General features: G+C 50.1%; 1 protein-coding gene across 2 annotated transcripts in view; it reads right to left on the bottom strand.

Annotated features, from left to right (window-relative positions):
* The window catches only part of MYO5B (myosin VB), a 167,976-nt gene extending 150,825 nt beyond the window's left edge, over positions 1-17,151 (bottom strand). For both annotated transcript variants that reach the window (XM_062017889.1, XM_062017888.1), the window contains exon 1: positions 17,089-17,151. In XM_062017889.1, the coding sequence (XP_061873873.1) occupies positions 17,089-17,115 (27 nt within the window). In that variant the 5' untranslated portion in view covers positions 17,116-17,151. The remainder of the gene's footprint in view (positions 1-17,088) is intronic.
* Positions 17,152-17,598: the final 447 nt, after the last annotated feature.

The raw sequence follows: 17,598 nt of genomic DNA on the forward strand, positions 1-17,598 counted from the left end.
ATTCTCTATACATGTCCAAACTGCCTGGAGGAATTGAAAAGAGCTGGTGTGGCTGGGGGGACAAGAGTCACTTCTTTTCTACTGCTTGCATCACGTGGAGGTCATGCTTTCCTAGGTGATCATCATCATAATAATGAGAAATAACCAAAGCATTGTTGCACTTTGAGCACAATTATAAGCCTTCACTCAAGCAATAGGTATTTAATGTGGAATTTCAGCTAAACTCAGGGCAGTCCTCGAGCAGAAATTCTGAGAAAAAGGTTATTTTTATTTTCTATAGATAAACATATGTACATGTTTTTATAAAACGAACCCACAAGAGTAGGAATCGGAATGTGGAGTGAATGTTTCATCAGCTTAGCCAGGTCAGAAGAGCCATAAGTCAAGCTTTCAGGTTTTCAGATCAGCTCAGGAAGGTAGGCCAAGCCTGGGGACAATCACAGGGGACAGTGGCCTCACTGAGGCAGCACCAGGGACCCAAAGCATGTGAGAAAACCACAGTTGTCCAAAGCTCATCTGAACAGATGAAAGAGGCTTTCATCACATCCCAAGTTTCTCCACTTGGGCAACTCTCTCATCCCCTGAAACACAAATTTAAGAGTATCAGACACGAATCTCAAGACACCATAATTACTGGACTATAAATCATGACAATAAAACACAGCAAACTTGTGTAGAGGATGGTTTAAGGAATAAAACAACCTCAGAACAATGACTTGATAAATACCATGGTCACCAAGATTCAATTTTGATACCAAAAAAATCCAACCCTTGCCTCTTTGCCTCATTATCTTGGGAGCTGAGCAGTGCATCGATGCTTTTCAAACTTAAGACCCTGCCCCCCTTCTCACTCCTTTCCTCCACAGCCAAGCAGACTGCCAAACACAGTCTTTGACACCATTTCGTTTCTCCTCGTGCCCGTGGCCCCTCTCACCCTGCTGCTCCCCGATAAGCCATCTCTCATCTCTCCCTGAAAGGACAGCAGAGAACCCTTATCAGAACATTATTAAAGCTCCTGCCAATGCACAGCCTCCTTCTTCCCAGCTACAGCAGAGATAAGACCTACTTTCTGTCAACAAACAGTACACTTAGAAATACCTCAGTCAAGGCAGAGACTCAAATGAGAGAGGAAGGGGTCGTATCAAAGCATCAGCAAGATGGACTCAACAGGAGAAACGCAAATATTTGCTTCCCCCAGCTCTCCCCTGTCCTCCCTGAATTGTGTTTGCAAAACGGGGTCACTTCCAGATGCAAAGCTAAAGGATGTCCTCAGCATCGACTGCACCATGCTGCACAAAGCCACGTGCCAAGCAATGCTGCAGAGCTAAACCAGCCCAGGCCAATGCCCAAGGGACCTGCTGGTCACCTCCTGTTGATTTCCCCCTGACATTTTCAATCACTCCCCTAGGTAGGTGGTGCAGAAGTCCCCATATTTACACATCCCCTTCATTGCTTGCATTTCCAGACATAGGAATGTGAGCTTTTGGAGATGCTGCCTCTGTCAAAACACAGTGCAGCCCAAGTCTTGGCAAGGTCTGAAACGATAGCACTGATGGCCACAACAATATAGGAGCAGGGGATAACATGGCTGTCAATGGTCATAGCGTGGCCACAAAACAAGCTCATTTCAGCTGCCAGCACCGACGTCCCTGCGAGAAACCCCAAGGGACTGGCTTTCACAACAGCTCTTTTCACAGAAAAGCAGCTTAACCTGTTTAAAGAGCTTCTTACCCTCTTCTCAGAGGTTTCCCCTCTGTCAGCTACCAGCAAAACACTGTCAAAAGGCTGGGGTTTGTTTGAAAGGAAACAGACTTGATTTAAAGAAGAAATTGTTGAGGGCCTGGCACGGGTTGCCCAGAGAGGTAGCTGATGCCTCATCCCTGGAAACACACAAGGTCAGCTTGGACAGGGCTCTGAGCAACTTCTCTGGTGACTTCATCTTTTCTTAAGCTCTACCTGGAGTAAAGGGTGGAAAAAATCCACATAGACATTAACTCACATACAAAACCTGTAAGAGACAAAGCTCAGTGCTGCTTATGATCTTAAAGCAGGTAAGGCAGACAACAACCAGCACCTCTTCCATCTCTTGGGTTGTCTCAAGTTATGAGCCATGGTTCAGATCTCCAGATCTTCAGATCTCCTCAGCTACTGGGCTGGCTTTTTCAGGCCTTGGCCACTGCATTTTGCTCTGTCCTGACTTGCTAAATCGTGTGTTTTCTGTGAGCAGGAAGCATGGAGCCAGGTCCTTCCAAAACAGCCTCTTCCCTCCCAGACAAATTAACTATATTGAAGGTTAGTCTCACTGCAGGACAGGTTTGTCCAAATCCTAGATATATTTTAGCTCTTTCCAGCTTTCCAGGTGCTTTTCAGGCACATGGGAGCAAGCAGGTAAGCATGTGCAGGATGCAGAAAGACTATGTGCCTGCCCAACCAGGTACCATTGCTCCAGAGTCATCCAAAGATCACACAAGCTCTCACTATCATTCAATCAGGACTTGAATATCCACTCTTAGTGCTTCTGAAATTTCACTTGAGTATTCCATGGGATACAACAATAATTTGAGAGCTCGGAGACCCCACGACTGCCTCAGTGACCAATCCACTGAATACCCACAGGTATGTGAGGATTTTTCTAAACAGGCAACAGGGCCATGTCTCTTTCAGCACTTAAAAGCAGCAATTCCAAACACAGATTCACCCAAAAAACTGCCAGTCTGCTGGCTCTGAAGCTTAAAGGAAGAAGCAGCAAGAGGGTGCTGATCAATGAAACAGAATGGAGTTGGAGGCCTGTGGCCAGTGGAGTTCCACAGGGATGGGTTCTGGGGCCAGTCTTGGTCAACACTTTCATCAACCACCTGGGTGAGGGGACAGAGGGACCCTCAGCAAGTTCCCTGCTGGCACCAAACTGGGAGCCCTGGCTGATTCACCAGAGGCTGTGCTGCCAGTCAGTGAGAGCTGGGCAGGCTGAGAGTTGGGAAGAAGAGTCTCCTGAGGTTCAACAAGGACAAGGGCAGAGTCCTGCAGCTGGGGAGGAACAACCCCCTGCCCCAGGCCAGGCTGGGGGTGACCTGCTGGGGAGCAGCTCTGCAGAGAGAGACCTGGGAGTGCTGGCTGATAATAAACTGACCATGAGCCAGCAACGTGCCCTCGTGGGCAAGAAGCCTATGGCATCCTGGGGGCATCCAGCAGAGTGTGGGCAGCAGGTCAAGGGAGGTTCTGCTCCCCCTCTGCTCTGCCCTGGTGAGGCCTCATCTGGAGTCCTGTGTCCAGTTCTGGGCTCCAGCTCCAGAGGGACAGGAAACTGCTGGAGAGAGGCCAGCACAAGGCCACCAAGATGACCAGGGGACTGGAGCATCCTCCTTATGAGGAAAGGCTGCAGGACCTAGGGCTGTTTAGTTTGGAGGAGATTGTAAATATTAATGAGATGCTCCCTCAACTATCTCAATGGTGGGTGTCAGGAGGTTGGGGCAGCACTTTTTTCTCTTGTTGTTTTCTCATTGACAGGATAAGGGGTAATAGAAAATCTGCAACTCAAACAGTTCCATTTAAACATAAGGACAAACTGTTTGAGTGTTTGAGTGAGGGAGCCCTGGCCCAGGCTGCCCAGGGAGGGTGTGGAGGCTCCTTCCTTGGAGGGCTTCAAGACCCACCTGGACACGTTCCTGTGTGACCTGATCTAGGTGACCCTGCTTCTGCAGGGTGGTTGGACTGGATGATCTCTAAAGGACCCTCCCAACCCCTGCCATTCTATGATTCCATGATTCTAAGGTGTTAACTTGCTTTGGAAAGACACTTGAAGTTTACCATAACATTGCTCTTAGGAGAATTTGGGGAACCCCTCAGAAAACATGAAGGATTTTTTTTCACCGTGGAAGAAGAGCTATGGAGTCCATGGCTAAAGCCAAATACAAAGCATTAAAATACACCTTCAGATGTGTTTTTGAATGATCATCCAAAAGGTTGTTTGCAAACATAACAAAGTTGAAAACTTGGAGCCCCTTCCAGCACACTCCTAGGGTGGAGTTTTTCCCCATGTTCAGGAGTGGGAACAGAGTCTAACATTGCTCCATCACGTTGGACATCCACACCAGCACAGAACAAATTGCAAGACACTGCCAGAGTTTAACTACAACCTGAAATTAAGGCATAGAAATTGTTGCTATACTCTGGGAGGATTACAGGATGATTTTTAATAACCAGTTACAATAAGTTTTGAGCAGGCTACGTTTGTTTTGCTCTGCTCATACAACTGCAAAAGTAAAACCTTGCACAAAGGATCAGCCACAACAAGTTGCTTGACAGGACTTGCACCGCTGAAAATCCTGTGGTTACCACTTGAGGAATGCTCTCTTTTGCTGTCTTTGAAGAAAAGCTTTATACACTACAAATTCAAGCATCAGGTTTGGCTTTCTCACAGTTTCACAACATCACAGTGCTACACCTCTGCAATTTCTGTTGCTCCTTTGGCCAGAAGCCCCCCAGTAAAACAGAAATAGGTTTGTGGTAGGAAGAAAACACAGAAATTGGCTTTATAGAGGCATATTTTTCTGTCTTTATGTATTTAAGATGCAATTCATTGGGGGACACCTTCCTGAGCTGAGACACTCAAGGCAGCCCCCCACATCAAGAGGAGGAGACTGAGGGGGAATCTCATTAACAGTTACAAATATCTCAATGGTTGGTGTCAGGAGCTTGGGGCAGCACTTTTTTTGATGGTATCTAGCAACAGGACAAGGGGTGATGGGATGAAGCTGGAACATAAACAGTTCCGTTTAAACATAAGGAAAAACTGTTTCAGTGTAGGGTGAGGGAGCCCTGGCCCAGGCTGCCCAGGGAGGGTGTGGAGGCTCCTTCCTTGGAGGGCTTCAAAACTTCAAGAAGCAGTGAGTGACAGCATTTGCTTTCTAAAAAACAAAATACCCTAACAAAACAAAACAGAAAAAGAAAGCAAACTCATCTCAAGCCTGGGAGAGGGTCAGCACTGTAAAATCAACCCTAACAAAAATCACAAGTAGTAATCACAGTAATCATTTCTATCCTGTTAATGCTTCTCCCTCCCCCCACGATGTCACTCAACCTCTACTGTCTGAAAAGCGTTTATCTGAAAGTGGGTCATGTCTCCTGGCATTACTAAATCTTCCCAAATTTCCCCTGATTATTCAAACGCGATATCCTCTCTGACATCTGAGTGATTGAGGTAGTGTGTAATGCCATTTTTCCCCTGAATAAGCCACATCAAAGAGGGTTACGGTCGAGAGATGGCACGCTGGATAAAATAGTCACAAACAGATTGTCCCCAAAATATTACCAAGGAAAAAATCAAATTGTTTTGTGAGGAGGTTTTTTCCCTTTAGAAATGTTCAGCTTTTAGTATTGAATGCAGAGAGACAAGAAACTGCCAGCAAAATTGCTAAAAGGTTGAAACTTCACTAACTGCATGGTCCCATAGCTAAAAACACCTCTGCACGCTGAAGTCCTGACTATGTTCCATCAGCCACAGCATCCAGTCTTTGCACAAGGACACCAAAAAACATCATGCTAGAGACTGGTGAAAACCGTAGACTTGGACAATACCTTGCAAGTGACTGAATATTGGAGTCACCTAAAACTAAAAAGGGGGAGGGGGCGGAAAGTTAACCTGCTACTTAAAAATACCAACTTAAAAAATCAGGATGTAACAGCAAATAATTTCTCAGGCACAATTTATATCCAAGGGTTCAAAAACGTCAGCCTTTGGAGCAGAAGGATGTCAAGACCCCTTGAGCTGGGGGCTGAGCTCCCTCCTCACCGGAAGAGTTGGAGCTACTCAGTACTTTTCAGGTCAATGATTAGATGAGACCCTGGAAAACTTTTGTGAGCAACAGCAGGGTTTGCATTCTGCTGATTTACTGCACGTGACCTTCCAGTGCTTAAACTTTGTACCTGAGCAAACACCATCAGGAGACAGCAACTTTTTCAGATAAGAAAGAAAAAAAAAAAAAATCACCAAAAAAAAACCCAAACCAGAAGATAAAACCAGAAAATAGTGAAATCTTGGAGAATCAACAGACTTTTTGCCATGGCCAAACAGTACGTTCTGTTTCTGGGAACAGACTTTAAACGTGGATTTCTGCACCACACCATTTCCTGGACAAAAAGAAGGGCCCCAGGGAGGCTGTATTTGGGTGAGTTCAGTAGTTCTTTCAGTAGTCCTTCTGCCTGATGCTGGACCTTGGGATACAAAGGATTGGGGAGGAAAAGTCTGCTCTCAGTTTGCTAATTGAGGACTGCAAAGAGCTTGAAGCAGCCTCAGCCACCCCATCTTCTCTAGCACGGAATGTCTGATGCTGAAAGGCAAATTCAAGGAAGCTGTGTTCCTAAAGATGATTTAAACCCACCTTCAGGGTGGAGCAAGTGGATATTTCAAAGCCGGGCAGCAGTGTTTGTGCCCATCTGGCACCACGGGGATGGTCCTCATGCTCACACAGTGGGGAGGGATTTCCCTAAAACAAGCAGGTGCAAGTACAGCCATCATTCATCAAAACAGCAGTGGGGAAGGTGAAGCATGAAAAGATGAAGATTAGTTCCGACAGCCTCAGCTCTGAGTTTATTTTGGCACAGCAAGAGCACACGAAACTTCAAAGCAGCTCCCAGAGAGCAGCCAAAGGGCTGGGCAGCAGAAATCACCCCCAAGGCTGAGATGCAAGGCAGTTCCTGCCACCAGCTGAACCCAAAGCACCAGCCCTAAACCCTAAGCATCAATTATTTTCAAGAATTCAGATTCACATGCTTAAAACATACGTTTTGCTCCTTTTTTAAAAAAGGGGACGATTTTATTGAAGAGCTCTGCCTCCATCCCCTACAGCAGGACAGACATAAGCATTCATCACTCCACACAAGAAGGACCAAGTTATCACCTCGCTGGGGCTAAGTCTAAACAAAAATCAATGCTTCAGAAAGGTTGCCCAAAGAGGTTGTGGCTGCACTGTCCCTGGCAGTGTCCAAGGGCAGGTTATATAGGGCTTGCAGCAACCTGGGCTAGTGGAAGGTGTCCCTGCCCATGGCACAGGGTTGGAACAAGATGAGCTTTAAGGTCCCTTCCCATCCCATTCTGGGATTCTATGAAAACAAGAAAGAAAACAAGGAGAAAGAAAGCAGAGCAAGACATTTCAAACCTGGCATTTCTAAGCTCAACATACGTGAGCAATGAGCATCCTCTCTGTCTCTCTGGCCAGGGTCTCTGTAACACCCAGGGCCACACAGGAGAGCCAAGGGCAGGTCCAGCTCAAACACAATGTCCCTTACCCAGGGACCTCAGTGAAAAGCCGTTCACCCACAAACAATGTGTCCCCAGCTGCACTTCAGCTGCCACTGCCAGACAGAAGAAGCTGCATTTCTGCAACGTTAGAATATGGAGGGGAAAACCTTAACATTCCAAACAGGGAAGTCCCTGCAGACAACACTGAGGCTCTCCAGCAGTCCCTGGATGAGACACCTACACCTCGTGCAGACACAGCTTCCAGAAGAGCTCTGCAGTGGCACTGAGGGCCTTGCTTCAGCCAAAACACACCTTGTTGGTCCCATTACCTACAAGATGGTAGTGCAGGTGTTGACAGTCTGTTCCAGCACAGGAGTGACTTATGGCAAGGCCCAGTGGACACAGGAAAGCAAGGGGAAAACATCAGCCAAGTCCTGGATTAGAGGCACTTGGTCTGTCATTTCGTTCACTGTTTTAATCACTGAAGATAGTGGTGAAATCAGGCAGCAACCAAGCAAGAAACAGGCACCCAGCCACAACTAGAAAGGCTGGCAAGACCCACACGAGCACTCGCACCTACCACCCGCAGAGGCCTGTGCGGGCTGGGAGCGAGGCCTCTCCCTGCACTTCTGCCTTGTCCATAAACAGACACACGATCCTGCCAGGACACGTGGGACTGATCCAAGACCACAGTAGTCCAGTAGTGCCACATGAAAACCACCTCCAGCTCTCCATCCCCACCCCACCGGGAGATACATCCTTGAGTGAGACACAAGCCCTCCCCAAAGCACTCGGTGGGTATCACTCCACCACGGTACACTCACTGCCCAAGAAACAGCAATACCCACAGCTCTCATGTCATCAGAGCTTCAAGTAATTAAGCAGCATAAATCCACGAGGGAGTCACTCAGTTTAATTAGATTGGAAATTATAGCTCCCATCACCTCAGCATCGCTGCGTCCACTCACGGCCTCGAGATACGCTTACGCCAACTTTCTGCTCGCCAAGGACCACCTCTGCAGCAGTTGTGGGGGTTAGGCTGGCTTTTTCCCCTCTTTAAAAAGTGTTCAACACTCATTTGCTAAGACATGTTGCCAGGCCCAGTTGCCTGCTCATGTCCAGCCTGCTCGGGGATTCGGTGGCTGGAAGTTTGCGTGAAACACCTGAAATCATCCCAGTGGGGTTTGCAGAAGAAACCAGATGTTCCCATCACTGTCCCCCGTGATTTTTAAAAGGATTTAATACCTTTATGTATTAAATACACGAATGGTCTTTTTTCTCTGAAGACTCTTGAAATGCAAACGGTCATTTTGATAAGTGGTGGCTGTGATTCATCCATAATGCATCCAGCAACCCTGTAAATGGTGGTTGGCACATCCTACCAGCACCTCATACCTCAGTGGGACTATCTAAGAGAGCTTGGGTGATGATTCATGGGAAAGGTGAGGGTATGGGTTAGCTGAGTTGAAGTGGCACTTGCACATTTTGGTGGATGTGAGGAGAAATTTCTCTGCTGACAGGGTTGTGAGGCATTGGAAGGGGCTGCCCAGGGAGGTGCTGGAGTCACCGTCCCTGGAGGGGTTTCAGAGCTGGGTGGATGTTTCCCTGAGGGCAATGGGCAGGTGGGTGATCGGGCTGGGACAGAGGCTGCACTCCATGAGCTTAAAAGTCTCTGCCAGCTGAAACCATTCTATAAGTAAAAGATATCCCTTCACAGAGCCCACCAGTCTCACGGGGCTGCCCATGGTTTGCAAGATGGGAACTGGGCATGAGCTAAAAGGGTTGATCAACCTCAGGAACATCCGAAAAGCAGATGGGAACTGGGCATGAGCTAAAAGGGTTGATCAACCTCAGGAACATCCAAAAAGCAGAATGTGACAGGTGGACACTGCACAAATCTCCTACTGAGGAGCCAAGCCACATTAGCACCAAATACCTGGAGCACACCAACACCGAGCACCAAGACCACCCCACTGGTACCACCACAAATGCTCATAGGGGAACATGGACTAAGAAGGAGGTGATAGCCATGCATGAAGGAAAACATGGCCAGGGCATCCTATGACCTGCCCTGCATCATAAATAAAGCTGGGGAGGACAGCAAGATATGTTACACCATATTGCTTGTGATCTGCTGTAATTGCCAGAGCAGAGTCTGAACATCCTCACAGCACCACCTGCTTCATGTGAACAAGCAGAGGGGACTAAAAGCCAGTACTAATATAAATTCCTTATAGTAAGGATTCATAGACCTATGTTGCATGTACTTCTCGTAGTCCTTTAGTCCAGCCTTTGACACATTCCCGTGACACGTAGGTTTCAGTCTGCCGGAGAAGACTTTGGATAGGGACAAAATGAGAACAAAGCTGGAGGAAAAGTCACATTTCCAGGCTGCAGGTTGTTCCCTGGAGGGATGTTCTTCTCCAAACCCTCTGGATACTGCAGGAAAGGCCAAAAGCAGAAATATCAAACCCTTAATAGCCTCATTAATAAAACTGATGAGTTTACCATGACCTGTACATCACATTAACGAGTATCCCAAAAAGGAAAGCTACATGAAGCCCATCACCCACTGACTCCTGGTCCTTCCTAGCCCTGTCATCATCTCAGGACAGGTCTTTGCTCATTTATGGAGGACCAGGCTAAGCCAAAACACACCCCAACCCCACAAGGTGTGTCTCACAGCAGGCCAGAGGTATATGAGGGCAATTGCTTTACACAACCAACTCATGCCACAGAAAGCCCACAGAGATTTTTCCTCCCAGTTTTGCTAAATAGCAAGTTCTTCACCAAAATGTTTTCCAAATAGCTCAGGTGTCTGCCAAAGCCTGGGGTTTTGCTGCAACAAAACCAGTGATTTTCCTGACCAGAACTGCAGCTCACGCTGATATTCCTTCACCCACCACAAAACGACTCTGTTTGCAGAACAGGTCAAAGAGCAGAAAATAACATCACAGGAAAAAAAAAACCACAAAACTCCCAGACTGAGGGCTCCAGCTACCCTGCCTTCTATTTATTACACCAACGACTAACTCATAAGGTCCAAAGTCCACCTTCACATTGAAGTTAAGCTACTCCTGCTGTTTCCTTCCCGGACAACTATCGCAGTAAGGGTACATGACTCCTCTTACATCAGAGCTACCAACTAATCAGCATGTAAATTCAAAGGTCAGTATGTCTAGAACTGCATTGCACTACAATGACTGAGATCAGCTTCAAATATGTGTGTGTGTGTGTGTGTATATATATATATATATCTGAAATAAAAACACATGTAGACTTCTTTCTTGGTCATCACAAGGGATGCACATGTTCATGTTCAAGGTCATCTAGACCAGGTTACTGGCAGCAGAGATGAATAATGAAGCAAAAATCCTCCAGTGTAAATGCATTCCTCAAGAGCAACCAGGCTGCCTGTGACAAATACCCTCAGTTAAACTCTTTCCCTAGCGTAAAAAAAGGCAGGACTGACTCATCCCATCCCACTCCATACCACAAGACCAGTACAAGCAACTTGCTGTCTGAGGGTCCAGACCCACTGCTGTCCCCAAGTTTCCATCCTTCACCCCGAAGTTAACCCAGCAGATAGCTGCAACTTGGCCTTCTGTGCAGTGGGATTCACCCCCCCACACAATTTCACACCCTTCAAACAGTATCAGGATAAGAATTCTTAAAATTAATTATTAAAAAAGGCAAGCTGACTAACCCCAACCAGCAAGAGAGCAAGAAGCAGGAGTGAAGCTCATTAAACCCTGCCCCAGCACTGAGCTCCATGTTCCTTTGCTCAGCAGATTTCATCTGACTCCAGCTCAAGCGCTATGAGATGCACAACTGAGACGAACAACTGCAGGAACAGAAAGGAAAACATCTCTGCAGCACAAAGGCTCCCTGGCACAGCATGCCCTGCAGCAGGATGGGATGTGCATCCACACAGGGAGAGCTTCAGCAGGCTGCAGGGGGTGGCTGCAGGAGGGAAATGCCCACAAAATCACCAGCACCCATCTCTCCTCTCCCTCACGTCTACTCAAGGCCGTACAACCAGTGGACTGAACGGTATTCAAACCTCCACATCTGGCTTTGTTTTTCTCTCCTCTGTGTGATCACAGGGAAGTCAAGGAGGTCCCTGAGCTGCTGCTGAGATGGCCATGGCCTTGGCATGGTCCCCAGCTGCAGAGAACTGGCTGGAACAATCGTATTTTACATTTCAGTGATTTTTCTCTCCATGACTGCAGCTAATATAGAGGCAGGATCAGGAGGAGACCAGGGATGCCAAGAGAACCAGTTCCTTCAGTGAGATGGTCCCACCTGTAAGCAGCAATCCCAGGGTGCCCTATGAGCAGTTCTGACCTTTGTGTCATGACCCAGACATGTTCCCATACTCAAAAACCCCAAAACCTTCATGTATCACCTGCATTTCCCAACAGCAGCTGCAAATGGCAGGGGCAAGGAGGAATGGCAGGGGCAAGGAGTCCAGAAGATCTGCAGCAGGAGTCTTGTGGATGTCCTGGGACTGAATCCCAAACTTTCTACACAATGCACAGAAAATCTTCTCTGCTCCTTCCCAGCTGCTCCTCGAGCCCAAACCAGTACAGACACTTGCTAAGGATGAGTCCTCCTCAAGCCTTGAAGGATAAATCATTTCCAGAAGCATTTGATGCCAGAAGGTTTATGCCAACTCATTGACTCAGTGTGTGACCACACTGGCAATACTTACCCTGCTTTTGAAACGTTTCTCCCCAGGGCCACAAACCACCAATTCATTCCAGCTACTTCATTTAATACAGCAACTTTAAGCAAAAAACAGAGTTTCCCAACCCCAACACTAGCCATTAGAAGACCATTTTTCAGTGCATTAAGTTCTATCATCTATTAAAAAAAGAAATACTTGGCAAGTGACAGTCACTCTGCATAATAGGATGGAGAAAAGAATTAAAACCCAAAAGGAATACTCTGGTTTCTCACTCATCCAGAGCTTGTGAAGGAGCACATCTCGAGCTGCACAGCCCCCCAGGGCCAGACAGGCACAGTGTATTCCCCAGCCTGGCAGAAGCACTGTTTTGCATGAAGTTTGGAGGCTACGCTTAAATTAACAATTAACATATTTTAAGAAGGACCTGTAAGAGCAGAGAATACAGAAGCAAAAGCAAATAGACTTGTTTTAATAATACCAAGAGCTGCAACTTACAGTAAGGAAGGGCAGCCATGCCAACAAGCCTCGTGTCCACTTTAACACTGAATGGAACTGCTGCTGGGGATGGCACCTTCCAGGGGCAATGTCCTTCCTCCACCCCACCCAGCTCAAATGAGCAAGCATAGAATCCCAGAATGGTGGGGGTTGGAAGGGCCCTGCAGAGCTGCTCCAGCACAACTCCCTGCTACAGCAGGTTCCCCAGAATCAGGGGCCACAGGAACCTCCCAAGAAGGAGCCTCCACACCCTCCCTGGGCAGCCTGGGCCAGGGCTCCCTCACCTCAGCACCAAAGGACTTTCTCCTTATGCTTAACTGGAACTTTTCATGTTCCAGCTTATGTCTGTTACCCCTAGACCTTTCACTGGTTACTGCAAAAAAACCCCAGTGTCACCCCATTTTCCTGACACTCACCTTTTAGGTACTCAGAAGTGCTGATGAGGTTTTCCCCTCAGTCTTTTCTTACAGGGAAAGGACTGCAGTTACTTCAGCTGCAGTTCAGGTCCATCAGCTACAGGTTTCTTTAGAGGGGAAGGAAACACCTGCCTTGGCCTTCTGCTTCAGCTTGACAGGGTTTGAGAATCCCAGTTTGGCTGGGCAGGGCTGCAGCTGGGAACATCTCACCACTGCCCCGCTGCAGGAGGAACCCCAGGGACAGGGCAGCAGAAGGACCAGCCCCAAGCAGGCTTAGAAAGGCATTTGCATGAGGTGACTGGGCCATACACAGGTCAGGCAAAGCTCCACTTGCTCTCCAGCTGAATTTTGTTAGCAGGAGTCCTCGATGCTGCTAAGTCCCCTACTCCACTCGCCAGCAGCTACAGGACCTGGTCTGCACCCTTTACCATACAGCTCCTCTTCTGCAACACAAGTCACATTAAATTCCTGTTTCCTTCTGCAACAAAATAAAATCCATAGCCACGTAATCCCAAAGTGCCCAGGTACCACACTGGGCACTGGGAGTAACAAGAGTGTTATTAGAGAATCACCAAATGGATTGGCTCAGAAGGGACCTTAAAGCTCACCTGGTTCCAACCCCCTGACATGGCCAGGGACACCTACCCCAGGTTGCTCCAAGCCCCATCCAACCTGCCCTTGGACACTGCCAGTGATGGGGCAGCCACAGCCTCTCTGGGCAGCCTGTGCCAGGGCCTCTCCACCTTCACAGGGAACAGCTTCTTGCTCAGATCCAGTTTAAATCCACTTTTTCTCACTTTGGAGCCATCACTCCTTGTCCTGTCACTCCAGGCCCTTGTACAAAGTCTCTCTCCAGCTTTCTTGTCAGCCCCTTTAGGAACTGGAGGCTGCTCTAAGGTCTCCCCAAAGCCTTCTCTTCTCCAGACTGAACACCCCCAAACTCTCTCAAGCCTGTTTCCACAGAAGAGGTGCTCCAGCCTCACCTTCCTGGACCTATAATGGTCTCCACTCCTTACCCAAGTGGAGTCCCACATGCTTGAAGGCTGATGCAGTTTTGGAACTACTCTCATGCTCATAATTAAGCACAACTGCTAATTATCTTGTTTGATGGGGACTATTAAACACCAGTCACCCCTGCTCTTAAAGGGGCTCAGATGAGACATCACAGGGAGAGGGTCTCCACCAGAAAATGACAGCTGACAATGTTTCCAGGACAGGTTCCTCTCCAGTTTAAGTGCTCCTCAGGGCACTGCTGAGTCTAACACAGCAGAATTCATCAGCATAGTGTAACAAGCACGGACTTAAGCACCAAGAAAACACTACCTGTCTCACAAGCTCCCAGGAGATCTCCTGCAAGTATCAAGTGGAAGCTCAATACACAACACAGAGCAGCTCCCAATGCAGCCCAGCAGCAAGCAGGCGAGGGGAAGACCTGAAATGTCCCACTTGGTCACTCCAAAGTGCCTCCCCAGTGTTTTCTCTCATCCTGGCTCAAGCAGGAGCAGGAAGGACTCTGAGAGAGGTATGGTTGTGGCTGTGCTAATGCAACACTGCACATGGGATCAATAGGCTTTTAGTAAGACAGTTGTATTGATTCCAGTAAGCCAGATCATCCACTTTCCCTCCCTCTGCATCTTCCCTCAAAGCCCCATCCCTATCCCAATGACAAGGTGGTCCAGGAGGTCCCACCTCTCTTCTTGGAAGGTCATCTCCTGAACTGCAACACCTCACTGAAGCTCTCCCACTCTTCCCTCCTTTCCTCTGTTCATCCCCATGCCCAGTTACCCTCTAACAGAATCTTTTAGCAGCTGTGAGCAGAGGGTGCACCAATGCTCACCTGCCTGGGGAAGGACAGCCCTCCACAGCAGGTTGTCTTCTCCAAACCACACACTCAGAGGCCACTACGGTGTGTGAGTTCGTATGTATATGTCATATGTACATGACCATAGGCCACAGGGCCAAATGCACACATCCACACAGAGGTGACATGTGAGCAAGCACTGGCACCTTCCTTAATACTTCCCAAACTCAGGACAGGGCAACACATCTGCTTCCTCATGGGAACCTGCATCAGCAACTGGCACCATCAAGCTCCACATCTTAAAGCTGTTGGGTTTGTTACAGTTTTTAAAGCCTTCTTTGCTCTTTTTCTCACATACTCCAGGCCACAGGACACATCTTCTTGCTGCTCCAAAGCCCAGAGCTCCCACAGAGGCCTGATGCAGGTGGCCCAGCAGGAGAGATGACTCATATGGGTTCAAGTCACTATCCATGGCCCCAACACCTACCACACCAGGCAGATCCCTGAAACATCCCCACAAGACAGCCAGCCAGCAGCACAAGGGCCGGCACTGAGGCCACCAGCTCTCAACTAGAATCTTTGTCCTCGTTAAAAACACATTAAAAACCAGTGACATGGGCAAGCTGTCACCAAATCTGCATCACTTCCCAAGGGCCTCACTCAGAAATCCCTACACAGCAACAGGATTGCAAGCCATGCCCCAGCGTGCATCCTACGCCCATTCAGCACACAAACAGGACAAGTCAGCATCCAAACACGACACAGCTTAATTACCTGATCATCGAGCTAAGAATCAATTAACCTGATTGTTACAACCAGCCCATAGATGGGGATAACAGAGCCCTTGCAGCCAGCCTCCCCCTTCCCCAGGGACACTTGTCATCGCATCCATGCACTCATCCGATGAGATGCTGTGGTTGGCACATCACAGCAGTTTAGCCACGGCTTTCCTTGTGCCCCCTTATGGACTTTCCAAAGGAAAAAGGAGTTTTCAGACCTGAGATGTTACTTTTGAACTGCTCCCAAGAAGGACAGAGGTCAATCCAGTGGGGCTTCTTAAACTCCCACGGGTTCAAAGGAGGAGCAGCCAGAGTCACACTTCACCCTGCATCTGTTTGACACCCATGGCCAAAAAAAATAAGTGGCAACCCCCTAAAACCACCAGCAAAATGAGTTACAGAAGGAGAAATCTGCATCAAAGTTATGGGCAGGAGACTAGCACAGAGAGAAGAAGTGGTTCCTCGGAGAGGGCTGGTGCCGGTGTGGCAGCATCTCCACACTGACCACGGTCACAGGCAGCATCTGAAACACTACAGCTCTCATTATGACAGCAGATGATGCTGGCACTTCACAGCCTCTCAGTAAAAACCGTCCTGAAGCCAAGCACTTTTCTCGATGAGCCCCTGCCTGGCGTTATCGATGGCTTTCACTGAGCACATTCCCCGTGCCCTGGCTGCCTGCAGCGCTCCCGGGCAGCCTCGGGAAGATGCTGAGCACGGGGAGAGGACTGTGCCTGTCCGTTCCTGCTCCGGACTGGGCACACCTCTCGCTGCGTGCAAAGGAGCTCTTTCATCAGCTCCAGGCAATCCGCAAAAAACGTCTCTGGACACCAGCCTCCCGCTGGGAAGGGAGCGGAAAGCCTCGAAGCAGGCGAGGCGCACCCCAGCTTTGGCCAAAGAACGGGAACGCCGCGCACCCTGCCCGGGTAACCCCACAGCCACAACTGAGGCGGGGGAAGCGCGATTATCTCGCTTAGGTGCCGCTCTCGGCGTAAACCAGCGCTCGAGGCTCTGGCGATGGGCACTGTGCAGGAGCGAGCCTGGGTGCGGAGCGCCGGGGCGGCCGCCAGGCTGGCAGCGCGCAGCTCCCTGCCAGGCCATCAGCCATGTTCCCTGGCGCCTGCCATGAGCGAGCGGCTGCCTCGGACCTGCCCCCGGCCACGGGACCTGCCCAACAGCCACGGCCCTGCAAACCGCGCACCTTAGCAGCGTTTCGGTTACTTTACGGTAGTCTTAAGTGCTGTTTGTAACTCTCCTTCCACCTTTCAGGAACACGAGGAGGGGCGGGTGCGGGAATCACCCTGCGAGCGCTCGGGGACGCGGAGCGAGGTTTAGCTGCCAGCTCGGCCGCCCGGGTGACAGACCCCCACCAAGGACAACGCCAACTCCAAAGCGACCCGAGTTCACCTTTCCCTGCACAGGAAAACCTGCCAGGTCGTTCAGCTGGGTGCGGGGAAGCCCGGGAGGGGCTCCGGAGCGGGCCGGTACCCGCGGAGCGGCGGCGGGGGATCCCCTCCGCTCCCCGGGCACCCGCGGGCACCGTCCTGGGGGGCGCGGGGAAAGTTGCGGATCCCCTCCGCGACCGAGAAACAACTCCCCCAGAACACAAAGGGGACGCCCCCTCTTCCCCTCCCCCCCCCAGCCCGCACCCTCCACCCCGCCCCGCTCACCTTGGTGTAGAGCTGAGCGGCGGACATGGCCGGGGCGAGCGGCGCTAGGGCATGGGGTCGGCAGACCCCGAGCGGCACCTCCGGACCCACAGCACGGCGAACCGACCGACAGACGGACCCACCGACACACCGACCTTTATACCCGCCGCCAGCGGCCGGGGCGCGGGGAGGGAGAGGAGCGGCGGGGCTGTGGTGGGGCGGCGGGGAAGGAGGAGGAGGAGAAGGAGGCAGAGCCGCCCCGCCTCCGCCGCGCCCCGCTCAGGTATGGGGCGGCTCGGCTGGGCTCGGCTGCGCTGCACCGGGCTCGGCTCGGCTCGGCTCGGCTCGGCTGCGCTGCACCGGGCTCGGCTCGGCTCGGCTCGGCTCGGCTGCGCTGCACCGGGCTCGGCTCGGCTCGGCTCGGCTCGGCTGCGCTGCACCGGGCTCGGCTCGGCTCGGCTTGGCTCGGCTCGGCTGCGCTGCACCGGGCTCGGCTCGGCTCGGCTCGGCTTGGCTCGGCTCGGCTGCGCT

The sequence above is a fragment of the Colius striatus genome, chromosome Z (genome assembly GCF_028858725.1).
Source record: "Colius striatus isolate bColStr4 chromosome Z, bColStr4.1.hap1, whole genome shotgun sequence".
Lineage (NCBI taxonomy): Eukaryota > Metazoa > Chordata > Aves > Coliiformes > Coliidae > Colius > Colius striatus.